Raw genomic sequence first — 13,014 nt, forward strand, 5'->3', positions numbered from 1 at the left:
TTGCCATCACTTGGTGTCTGTCATTGGACCCTTATGTTCTATTTTTAGTAACAGCAGCCATATTTTTTGAAAGATCAGAACATTCTTACAAAATTTAATTCTAATTGGTCTGGTAGTGTCAGAGGAGAAGATCATTGAAAGAAATAACCAATGATTTTTATAGTAGACATGGAATATCTTGAAAACTGTGATAGATCGAAAGAAACTTTCATTGATGAAATGATCCTTTTGATAAGTCCTACCAGAGTCATCATGAGTAAAAATTGTTGGACATGTCCTTGTTAGGTTTATTGGCCTTGAAAGACAAAAATTTAAGCAGGTGAGTGATTTAGGCTTCTGGGAGCCTCTTGTTCTAGAATTCACACAATAACTGCAATTTGGGTGACTTGATCTGTGCAGGAATGTGGGACAAGAAACAAGCACTTTCCTGATGCCTTGACAAAATTTGTGCCACAAGGGACCATACAATTAAAGGAAAACTTTGATTTTTACAATACCTCCACTTCCAAATCAATTTTGGGGTTTCACATAGCGAAACATGGACTTTGTCCTTTATGAATATGGGGACATTGTGGTACCCATCTCTTGTCATGTACACCACTTAATGGAATGTGAAGAATATTTCACAGATTTTGTATTTAGTATTGAATATAGGAAGCTTCGATTTTAGATTTTGATCTTAAGTTTTGTTTAGATCTCACATCAGCAAACACAGACTTTTTCATTGCCTGACGTAGGGTTCCTATCACTTATCAGTAAATCATTCTTCACTGCTGAAAGGAATTAAATAAAACTTTCAAAGAATCTATAGTACATATTACCACAGTCTTATTCAGACTTTGATCCAAATCAATTTGAAGGTCAAGATGCATGCTATCAAATGGGGGAAAGGGGGTAACACCGTCGTGAGTGCTCACAATTTTTTCAAGTTGCGTTGCAACTTGAACCATTTAGGAGTTAGGGTCCAAAAAAAGGCCCACTTCAACTCAGGTCAAATTCTCATCTTTTGATCAATATTTAATTATCTGTATTAAGCTTGAATTGTGTGCCAATACTTGCCCTAACTTTTCAGGGGTTAAGTATCAAGCTGCCCCCTGGAAAGCAGTTTATTTTTATATTACATGCAATTGGTGTTTTTTTTTAAATCTTGGACATTTGTTTTATCTCTTAAGCTGAAAGTGAAAGTATCTTTTTATTAACTTCATCATACTATGTATAAAAGCAAAATTTTGAAAGTCCTTAAAAAATGTTCTTGACTAATATATTGACTTGCTACATCTCCCATTCTCAATATTGGTAAATTTTTAAGTTTCAACGAAGTTTTGCTTTGTGAGTGGTATGAGGTAGACATCTTGCAAGATATTGCATTGCAATAAACTTGACCTTTCATTTTCATTATTGCATGGTGACTAGGGTATGGATTGCATAACAAAAATATGAAGTCAAGTAATTTTTGTTTAAAGACTAAATCTAAACTTGTGTAAGAATTTGTTTTAAAATTTTATTCAATATGCTTACTAGAAAAAATAGAAACCCTGAAAATTAAAAAGAACTCATTACACAACAAGTGGGGAACATATTTTATGAATACAGGTGAATCCAGGTACATTATTGTGATTTTCATTATTAGGATTATATTAACTTGACAAGGTACTTATTTTGACAGTTTTTTTTTATCTCTGTCCTTGAAAACTATACAGAATATCATGAATTTCATTCTGAACTTTCTTTGTATATTTACTACTTGAACATGTTTTGTTGTCAATTATATACAAAACAAATAAAAATAAAACTCTTTATTGATTCAACACATGATAATGGTTAATACAAGATCTGATTAGTAGACCACTATAATTTTAAAGGCCACCAGATTGAGTATTTTATAAACATAAATCATCATCTTCAAACCATACAGATGATAACTCCATCCTAAAGGCTGGATGGTGTACTAATCCATGATTGTCCTAGATAAGTAAACATGACAAAAAGCACTAACTGACAGTGTTTTTCCACTTGGAACATTTAAGTAGCAGTCTTTATAAATTTCAAACAGGAGGTGATTGATGCATGTAAAAACCAACCAAATTCAAATACATAACCAGTCTAAGTTTATCATTCAATTGTTGGATCTTTACAAATTGTCTATGCAACAAGAGTTATTGTTCATAGTTTGGTTGATTTATGTTAAGGTTGTATCTATAATTTTCTACAAAATACAGAAATGTGCATAATATGAACAATAACTCTTGCAAAGAACTAATTTCACGTATAATCTACATTATCTTTCTTTCAAAAGTGCAACAATTGAATGGTAGAAAAATTTCAGCACATCTCCCATTGGCATCGAAAGAACTTGACAGGGACTAGTATTTAAATGACACCTGTTGCTTTAAAATAAAAATTATACTTGTTATAATATACCAGTAATAGAAAGTACAGACCTAATTGTTTTGGGGTGACAGCCAGACAGTCATAGATCACAGTTTGATTCCTGTACATTGTTAAACAATAAAATGACCAGTAATCACATTTGTCTGCAACATCATTAGCAATAATTTACAAGCAATCTGTTTAAATCTGAACTACAACTGTATTTAATGACTTACATATATCATTTATATAATAATTCATGTTTTTTTCCACAATAAACATTATAATGTAACAATACATATCGAAGCAGAAATATTAAACAAGAAAAAAAATACACCAAACACAATACATTCACCAACTGCTTGGACACTTGTTAATACAATTCAGGACAAAACTTTATCTTTCTACTACAATATGTTTATTGGATTGCACCTTTGTTTGTGATTATTGTTGCTGTAAATAGACTTGTTTGTAATACAATGTAGTTGCATAATGAAAAATACAGCCTTCCTCTTTTTTGCAAGCACATATTATATATGTAGGGGTCTCAAAATTGTTCTGTAACTTATCACTTCAAGCATGAACAAAATGCATACTTGAGGAAAAACTGAAAATTTCATGGATCAATGCAAACAACTTCAGTTTGTAAGATAAAAACAATACCTTTCAATGAACCTACAGAAAAAAATAATGTAATATGAATAACAAATATGAGTAAAATGATCCTGTACTCAACTGAGATGCAATTTAAAATCTCTAAATCAATCAAAATATGACCATTATCTACATAGATGACAATCCTTTATTTCCACTTCTTCATGTGAAATGGCACTAAATATGTTCACTTACATGCTGTACCTCTATCCACTTCCACAGAATACAGTATAATAGTTTGTCTAGCTTGTAGCCACCCCAAATTGATTCTCCTATGTTTGGATTTCACTGCACACGTTTTAGTCAGATGATTTTAAAAATAAATAGGCATCTCCAACAAATATATAAACAAAAATTCTTGTCAAGTTCATATTTATAAAACTTCTGCTCATTAGATCTGATTATAAAAGATTTTTTAGCCATAGGAAAACATTTTTTATAAAAAAAAAAATAATTAAATTTTGATTCATTTTTTAAACTACATTTTAAAAATACATTCCTTCTATAAGAAATCCAAATAGCATACAATCAATTTGATGTAGCCAAAAATTTAACTTTAATATGAAATAGATACATCAACTAAAAATTAAACACAGATCTTATAAATCGACAAAAATACCAGTAATAAGACACTAGAAATTGACAATACATGTATCATATAAATGCTTACCTGTAAACATTAAGATGACTAACAAAACATAACAGTTAAAAAAACTTAACCTAAATCAATCACCTGATATTAATCTATAAATTAGTTCAACAACACAAAGAGAACAAGAAACATGATTTTCATTTCACCTTAATGAGCACAAAAGTTTGATCTTTAAAAGTAGTCATGGGAACCAAGATTCTAGTAGAGAATAGGCAGAGACAACAGAAACACAACAAAGAACATGAATTAACTAAAATACCACTTTCAAAGAAACAAAGGTAAATGAGACTCCATTTATCAAAGTGCTGTTAGCACTGGGGTTTTTTGATTTTCATTCTTGTGAATTAAATTTTGAAAGATTACATCATGTAAAATAAAACTACAATCTAACATTTGCATTTCCCTTATTATTTGGACTTTTTTTTGGTGCGTATAAACCTAATGTCAATCAATTACTGATTTCTGAAGTAAAATCTGAAATAGATAGTTAAACAGTATCTAACTTTTATGAACATACATTTATGAATTTTGTTAAATAAAGAGCTTTGCAGAGTGCAGCATGATAAAACTGCAGAATGTTGAATTCTGTTGACTTGGGGCAAGTGTGGACACAACATTAGTTTTTGACACACTTGGGCAAATTGACTTACAATTCCTTATGGACCCAACAACTGGTTTAGATATAATATAACACACAATATGAAATTCAATTAAAAATTTTTAAAATTATATCAAAAACAATAAAGTCAATTTTTTGGGGTGTGGCCCTTTGACCCCTTATAACTTGAAATATCTAAAATCTGACAGAAAATTGCAGGCAAAGATTATCACAAGAAATCCAAATATTTTTTTTAAATAGGACCAAAACTAGAGAAGTTGATTTATTGGGGAATGAACCAATTTTTTATCTCCAAAAACTATTGGGCCCTCCACCATGTCCCTAGAAACAATGTGTTGAAATTTTAGAAGGATAAGTTTTACTCCAGTTATCGTAAATGAACTAAAGGTAAAAGATGCCAACAATGACAGGGTGATACCATTATACAACTGAAATTTGTTTTTGCAGCTGTATACAATGAAACACAAAAAACAAAAGTATGATCTATATAGTTAAAATACTGATAGAAATGGCACAAAATAATTTTTTTTCTCACTGGCATAATCATACACAAAATTCAAATGGTCTTTATAAACAAGAGGCTCCCAGGAGCCTGAATTGTCCACCTGGTTGAATTTTGCCTTTCAAATCAAAGGCAATAAATTTAACAAGAAGTTGTCCAACAATTTTGACTCAAGAAGTCTTTCGTAGGGCTTATCATAAGGATCATTTTAACAACTGAAAATTTCTTTTAATCTATCAGTTTTCAACATATTGACTGAAAACTGTTAAAAAAAGTCATTTTTCCCTCCTTACAAGGAGTCATCAGACAACTTTTATCCCCAAAGACTTGTAGTCCTAATAATAAGGATCATTACAGCTATTGAAAGAATTTGGCTAAACCTAATGGTTTTGGAGATATATGTGAAAAACTACTGTCTGACCCCTACACTGCATGTTTTATTTTTAGTAATGGCTGTCTAATAGATATCTCCAACATGACTCAACAGTTTAAAACCAAAATTTGATCAGAGATAGATCTTATCATGCTAAACAGTTTTACCCATTCATAATTTAGCTTAACCTAACGGTTTTGGAGATATATGTGAAAAACTACTGTCTGACCTCTATGTTCTATTTTTAGTAACAGCGGCTAATTTTTTCCATGAATCAAAAATCCCCACATCAGTTCTATGCAGGATACCCCAAGGAACATTTATACCAAGTTTGGTTCTTATCAGTCAAATAGTTTCAGAGGAGAAGAGTTTGGTATAATTGTTAACGACGACAATGACAGATGCCAAGTGATGGCAATAGCTCACATGGCCTTTAGCAAGGTGAGCTAAAAATTAATTAATAAAAAGTTATCATGAAGGTCAATTGGTTTTATTTTGTAACAGCTAGAATTACTTAACTTAGACCCTTGGTCCCATGAAGGAATGTCACAAGTACTTATCTAAAAAAAAAAACTCTAAGTTATATGTCCCTCTGAGACAAATTCACTTGAATATTGAATTTAATACACAAAAATAAACATATAGATATAAAAATGAGATAAACATAATTATGAACAAAACTGTGAACAGATTCTGAAATATCTACACTCTTAAAACATCTATCGCATAAATGATGATTAAAAACCCCAACCATTCATTTTTTTCTGGTAAAACAAGTTAATCTTTAAAACACCTCTTCTGCCCAGTTGTATTGAGATTCAATGTCGGAAACCTTATACTACAAACTTAATCTACAAATAAATGCTAAAATGAAGGAGGCAGGAAAATTAAGATCTATTATTTTGTAACACATCCTTCAAAATTTCCCATACACAATTATTTCTGAAAGCCACTGAAAAAAGTTTTACAAAAATATCAGCTGATTGGATGCATTACAACAAAAGTCATACAAACAAAGGCATACTAGATTCAGTAATGGATATCCAGTCACAGCCTCCTAAATATCACCATCTATTTTAATTTCTTCTTTTTAGCTGAGCTAGGTCCATTTTTCTTCTTTGCTGGAGAAGCTGCAGGTAAAAAAAATATTCCATGTCATAGCAAAGAAGATTAAAAGTGATCTTAAACGGATCTGGAACTATGATAATAAAGTAAGGATTACACATAAAGTAAAAACAAATACTTCAATGATTATTTCATATTAAATCCATTATTTAACAATATTTCTGCTTCAAAGAATTCCAATAAAAAAACAAATTTATTAAGCATAAATCATGCACTCCAGTTACAACAAAACCACAGTGAAATATGATAACATTGTATCCATGCATCACTGGTTAATACTTCTATTGTTGATGGTATAAAAGATACACCTAAAACCAAAATTATAAACATTTGTAATTCACAAATATAACATCAATCCCCTTTAAAAATGTATGGATTTGCTCTGGATGGATCAACTTTAGTTAAGTATAAACTATAATCACTTAGGGCAAACTTACAACAAACTTAGGATTAAGACTTTACTCCTGGCTGGTGTCCAACAATAATTATTTTCATTCATGTATAACTATATACTGTATTATGCCTCATCTTCCAAAAAAGTTTGACCAAAATCTATAGCCCCTTAGGAGGAGCTAATAGATATATAGACAGACCAACAGATTAGCTAGGAAAAAACAGGGTGAAAGCCATAAAACTCGCTAAACTTTTGCTTGCAGAGAGGCTTTAAAATTAGTACTTCCCCCCAAAAAATTTGTGTCATACATCAAAGATACTTGTATAACTTAAGGAAATAAACTGAAAAACTGAAGGAAATAATTCTTTTCCTTACTGCTTTTACTACAGAAAAGATACCTTCATGCATAGCTGTTTATTTCACAAATTAATAAAAAAAAGCAATACTGCATGCTTGGATAGAGGGCTTGATCTAGACTTTGATAACAAGTAAATTTAAAGTAAATTATGCATGAAAAATAACAATATTGACATTTTTTCTTTGTAATCTATTACAAAAAATTCTCCCTGTCAAAGAAAAATTGGAGAAGTGAGCACAGACAAGGAGAAGCTCCTGCTCATTTCTCTCTCTAGATTAGGCCCTGGGATATATGCTTGTTCCAATACAAAATGCTCAAAGGAGTACACCTAAATTAGATATAGCTTTCTGTTTACAACAAAATCATATCAAACTTACAGCAATCAATTTCCACTTTTCTAAAAATAAAATTCAAATTGTAACAGATTTTTTGTCCTCTAGGTTTATGAATGGCTAGACTTCATCATGTTACATTACTATATGTTTGATTTCTTGTAATTCTCTGATTTATTAAACATGTCAATCTTAAGTTATAACTTCCTAACATCATTGAAAAACAGATTGCAACATATAAGATATTAACAGCTGTGCTTAATCACACGACACGCCTGTACCCCCTTTTTTTATTTGTGTCATAACCCAAAAATGAAACGATAAATAGCTTACTTTCATGAAACAAATTATTAAAATCTGTCAAAGTATTTACTGTGAAAGTACTTTAATTCGTGGATACCAATTTTCATGGATAAGGGAAGAAACACAAGTTCGTAGATTCTTAAATTTGTTGTTTTGAGGTTTTCAGTGTACACATCAATGGAAATCTCCTTTTCGATGGGAACCAAATTTCGTGGTTTGGCCTACCCACAAAAACCACAAAAATTGGTACCCAATGAACAATAGCACTTTCACAGTAAGAGTTATTTTTGTAGACAGACAAGTATTTACTCTGTCAAGAGATTGATTTATAAGAACTAAGTTGCCTAATCTTATACTTTTCCCCAAAGCTCTATGTAAATATTATAAATGCTGCCATCTCAAAAGTCAAAATGTACTATATATTAACAAATGATATATGTTTACTGACTTCATATAACTTGTGGTTGTGATGTCACAAACACTACAATAATTTGAAATTTAAAGTATGTTACTAGCCTCAAACAAAAAACACCGTTTCTGTTTCTTAAAAACCAAGGATCCAGAAACAGTCAAAAATGGTGGTCATTGACTAAAAAATTTTGCAAATGACCAACAACCATTTTCCAATATCGGATATACAAAAATTGTCAACCCTTATAAATTACAGTCAGCATGGGTTTATTACTGTATAAACATCCTGTCTACCGGTCTCCTAATTGTTTATTTGAAATTATTTGACAGGTGTACGTCAATATTAATTAGCCGATGTGCAGCCATCTATGACTGCGATTTTACATGTAACTGCTTAGTTGATTGCTTAATTAAATGTACGCTACATGTGCAGCACGATTGCATATACAATGTATAAATTAATTGAAGTAACTCGGATAATTTTCATACATTTATTACTTGATTTAAATAAGAAAAAGATTGAAAAATCCATCATTTTCCCACCAATCTTTCAGTGGTAACGAAAGCACATGGTGCTGAAACTACGAATCAGTCGTAGTTTGTAATTATCAATTTATCGATTGCATCTTTTTAATACAGAAGTCAACAACCCATTAAAATCAAAATACAAAATGTATTCGTGATTTCATTTTTAAAATAATCAACAGTTTTTTTCATCACTCTGAAGTGTCAGGCTGTTTGCCAATGTGATGAAAAAGTCCTAGAGACACCATGTTTCATTTACATGTCAGGACGTCCACGTGTGGTCAAAACTGAATTCGTTCACTCGTTCATATATTTTGTAAAAGATCAGAGTATGTGTTGGAATAACACAAATTCCAATATTTATCTATAAATAACTACAAAAAGGGTTTTTAAAGTTAATTCAGAGTATGTGTTGGAATAACACAAATTCCAATATTTATCTATAAATAACTACAAAAAGGGTTTTTAAAGTTAATTCTCGATCTAGGCAGGTTAAAGACTGACACAAACGTCTGCTGAAAATTGATAAAATGTCTGAAATGGGCTGTCAAAATTTCTGGACCCTTGCTTAAAACATATATTTTTTTTAAAGTTTTGTTTCAGTTAAAGAACAATAAAAGTGCACAGACTTGACTAAATTTTTGATATACAAATTAGGCTTGAACCTGTGAAAATGCTTGGCCCAGCCTCATATTTTCCGGGTTTGAAGCTTCATCCCCATCAGTATCATGTCTGTGCACTGTTATTGCATGTTTACTTGTATGACATTAATCGAAATATGAGGTTCCATCTACTATAAATTCCAGTCAGTTTATGAAACCTTAAATTACCAGCAGATATGTTAAGTATACATACATGAACTATCTGGGTCCACTGCACCAGTAAAATGCTTCTTCAATGGTTGCCAGCACTGGTAATATTTATTATCAACTTTAGTCTTGTTTCCCCATTCTGTCACAGCCATACTCAAAGAAGTCTCAAACATAAAAGCCTGTAAAATAAAGATGCCATGACATTGACTTCAAGCAGAAATAACCAGTATATAAAGTAGTTGGAAAAATAAGTAACACCTATTGTTTCCCAGATACATGGGAGTTAAGCATTCTGGGTTCTACAAGAGTCACTCCCAATATATTATGCAATGTGATTGATCTACCAATAGATAGACATGGAAATTGATATTGAAGCACTAAAATATCAACCAAATTAAAGCACTTTTGATATCTGTAATTTGTAACACATTCTTAATTTCTATAGCTCATTGTATTTAATAAATATCAAATGTATAAAGCTGAGTACCCTCTTCAGATAATAATCAGTCAAATTTGTTTCATTAGCAAGGAACAACTTGTAAAAAACTAACAGTTCTTGTTACCCCCAAAAAAAACCCTTATCAAAATCCAAGGCAATAAAGAAGTAACAAGCCTAAAGCTTGACAGATTAACTGACTCCATACACTCACCATGGTACCATCAGCCACTCTCTGTGGTTTGAGTTCTCCATTTGATGCTTTTTCAAAACAATCTGCATCCGGGCCATGTGGGGTCATCATGCTGTGTAATGTAGCACCACCAGGTTGAAACCCTTCTTCCTGAGATAAAAAAACAACATAAAGGTCATTAGAGTTCATCATTCATAGAAATTCATTTAGTTCAAGATATGTGGATATACTTACGAATGGACAGTACAATAGACGGATGGACAAACAGGATAATTGGTATATACACATACTGCCCTAACTTTGTTTGAAGGAGAGGTATCATAAATCACCTTAAATGAAAATAATTTGGTTAAGGTTCATAATTTCCTTTCAAGAAATACATGTATGGAGTCAATTTCACCAATAATTTCCCTCTGACTAAATACAAACCTGTGTATTTTGAAAAATTTTAAGGCATTACATGCCCAAGATATGAATTAAAAATATTTACCATTATGTAAAATTAACTCAGAAACTGAGCTGTGTTGTTTTATCAAACTTACAGAAGAGCACAAAATAAACAAACACCTGAGTTTACCTTAATAAGGTCCACTCATTTACACAGTTGAAATTGGTGGCTATTGTCCTTCTACTGACCATCATGTCAACTTGAAGAGTTTCCCTATAATGTATGGGGGACATCTCAACCTAATTTATTTTAGCACTTTCTGCAGAATTTGAAGAAATAGCACAGCAAAAGTCAGGTATTATTTGTCAAAAGGTGATGAAGAACCTTAACAGTAGGTTTACAATATGAAGCAAATATTTGATTATGCCTTGTTCCAGCCTAACATTTAACATAAGACAATACATAAAAAATGGATTCAAACTAAGGTACAACTCATGAGGGTCACATATATTCTTATCAACAAATTTTTAACTCAATGGAAAATGTACCACACTAAACCTACCAGAATTTCATTTCCTACATACCTTGGCCTCATATTTTCCATAGATTAATCCCATAAATTCACTCATACAATTTCCTACAAATCAATAAAAAAATATGACGTGTTTTATGATGATATACATATATTCTTCTTGTTTGGAGTGTTTCAATGCTTAGTAATGAAAATTTAACAAAGGAAAATATTCTTTTCTTTCATAATTGATCTAATTAGACTGAAACCAAACTGTTAAAATATGGCCAGAGACAGCTTGTTTCACAAAGGCAAAACTACCAGTACAATCAAGAAGACCAGGAAATCTGTGAGCACTGAAGGATACTTCCTGCTCCCTTCCTCAGGAATTATATGGTCAAAACATATGCAAAGTCATCAAACAGGATCTCAATACATGTTTCACATGTAGACACCATGAAAATAAAGATATTCAATGAGTACTTACTGTGATAGTATGGGGGTCTGAAGGTATTTTCTGCCACACTCCACCTAGGTGGGAAAATGACAAAGTCTGCAATGGCTACTCCTGGCTTTAATGATTGACAAGTCAGTACTGTAAATACTGAAGGATCCTAAAAGTGTATATGAGAAGATAGATACATGCAGATTATGGAAATGGATCTTACAGATGGAGTAATTACATGTGAAGTAGTATCTAATTGAACAATAATTTTAAATACAGGTTATACTTTTTCAGGACAAATTTAGACCACAACAATAGCAGAGCTGAAGGTAATGGCCTACCTCTGTCTATCTGTAAATCTAAAAATAAACATCACACACTTACCACATGGTCAAAGGAAACGGTGTTCATTGTGTTGAAGTTACTTAGGTTGTATTTGTAAGGAACATAGTTCCCATGCCAAGCAACAACATCAAATGGAGAATGGTCCTGAAAAAAATAGGCATACATTATCATCACAAATGTTATTACTTGCAGTTGATGTTTTGAAGTTACCGAGGTAGATCTTAAGAGTGTTTTATATAATTTACTTTTTGTAATATTGTGAAACAGCTAACTATTAATGCATTTCATTAAGAAATTCTAATTTATGCAGATATGACCCCATCACATTATTCAGGATAATAAATGATAATAAATATATATTTATTTCTGAATTAGCAGTATTTGTTAATGTTAGTATTTTTATTATCTAATACCAGTAGGAAACGTTATCTCCCTTCTATAACAACAAAAGACGTGATTAAATCTATAATATATTACTGTTATCAAAAAAGGCTGTTATTGCTGGTGTTTCTACAGAGTTTAGTAAGGTGTTCTTGGTTGACCAAGAGAATATTTAATAAGTACTATACAAAACGTTTTGTTTGTTAGAGTTGACAAAAAAACACTAATATTCATGTGTCCATGGCAATAACATCCACTGAGGCAAGTAATGCAGTTGCCTCACTTAAATTTTGATCACGTAAATTGATAAATTGTATTTTATTTTATAATTATTACAAATTAAAAGATATAAACAGATTTAAAGGTTATCCCTGATTTCAGCACTTGTATTATAGTTTTCAAGATATTGGCTGAAAACCCCTAAAAATATTTTTTGCCTTTCATAGGCAACTGCTCTGACAAGGAGTCATTCAACATCTTTGATCCCCGCAAACTATTGTAGGCCTTATCATAAGGATTATTTCAGCAATTGCAAGTTTCTTTATAGCTATCATAGTTTTCAAGACATTGGCTGAAAACTGTAAAAAAATATAATTTTTTCACCTTTCAAGGACAATAACTCTAACAAGGAGACCTCTGACAACTTTGATCCAATGCAGACTTTTGTTGGCCTTATAATAAGGATCATTTCAGCAATTGAAAGAATTTGGCTAAACCTAACAGTTTTGGAGATATATGAGAAAAATTTCTGACTGACCCCTTTGTTATATTTTTTAGTAACTGTGGCCATGTTTTTCAACAAATCAAAATCCCTATATCAGTTCCATGCAGAATACCAAATTTAGTTCCAATTGGTGAAGTAATGTCAGAGAAAAAGATTTTTGA

General features: G+C 31.3%; 1 protein-coding gene across 4 annotated transcripts in view; it reads right to left on the reverse strand.

The window, feature by feature from the left end:
- Window positions 1-1,781: 1,781 nt before the first annotated feature.
- LOC148615066 (homogentisate 1,2-dioxygenase-like) overlaps window positions 1,782-13,014 on the reverse strand; it is a 29,720-nt gene continuing 18,487 nt past the window's right edge. For 2 of the 4 annotated variants that reach the window (XM_088589720.1, XM_088589719.1), the window contains exons 10-16: window positions 11,788-11,892; window positions 11,446-11,572; window positions 11,032-11,084; window positions 10,081-10,209; window positions 9,474-9,609; window positions 7,425-7,444; window positions 1,782-6,300 (exon numbers count right to left, since the gene is read on the reverse strand). In XM_088589720.1, the coding sequence (XP_088445846.1) occupies window positions 7,443-7,444; window positions 9,474-9,609; window positions 10,081-10,209; window positions 11,032-11,084; window positions 11,446-11,572; window positions 11,788-11,892 (552 nt within the window). In that variant the 3' untranslated portion in view covers window positions 1,782-6,300; window positions 7,425-7,442. The remainder of the gene's footprint in view (window positions 6,301-7,424; window positions 7,445-9,473; window positions 9,610-10,080; window positions 10,210-11,031; window positions 11,085-11,445; window positions 11,573-11,787; window positions 11,893-13,014) is intronic. The other 2 variants (XM_088589718.1, XM_088589717.1) reach the window with 1 other exon arrangement.

Source organism: Perna viridis, chromosome 6 (assembly GCF_037379345.1).
Source record: "Perna viridis isolate PV_CMFRI_1.1 ecotype Kerala chromosome 6, ASM3737934v1, whole genome shotgun sequence".
Classification (NCBI taxonomy): domain Eukaryota; kingdom Metazoa; phylum Mollusca; class Bivalvia; order Mytilida; family Mytilidae; genus Perna; species Perna viridis.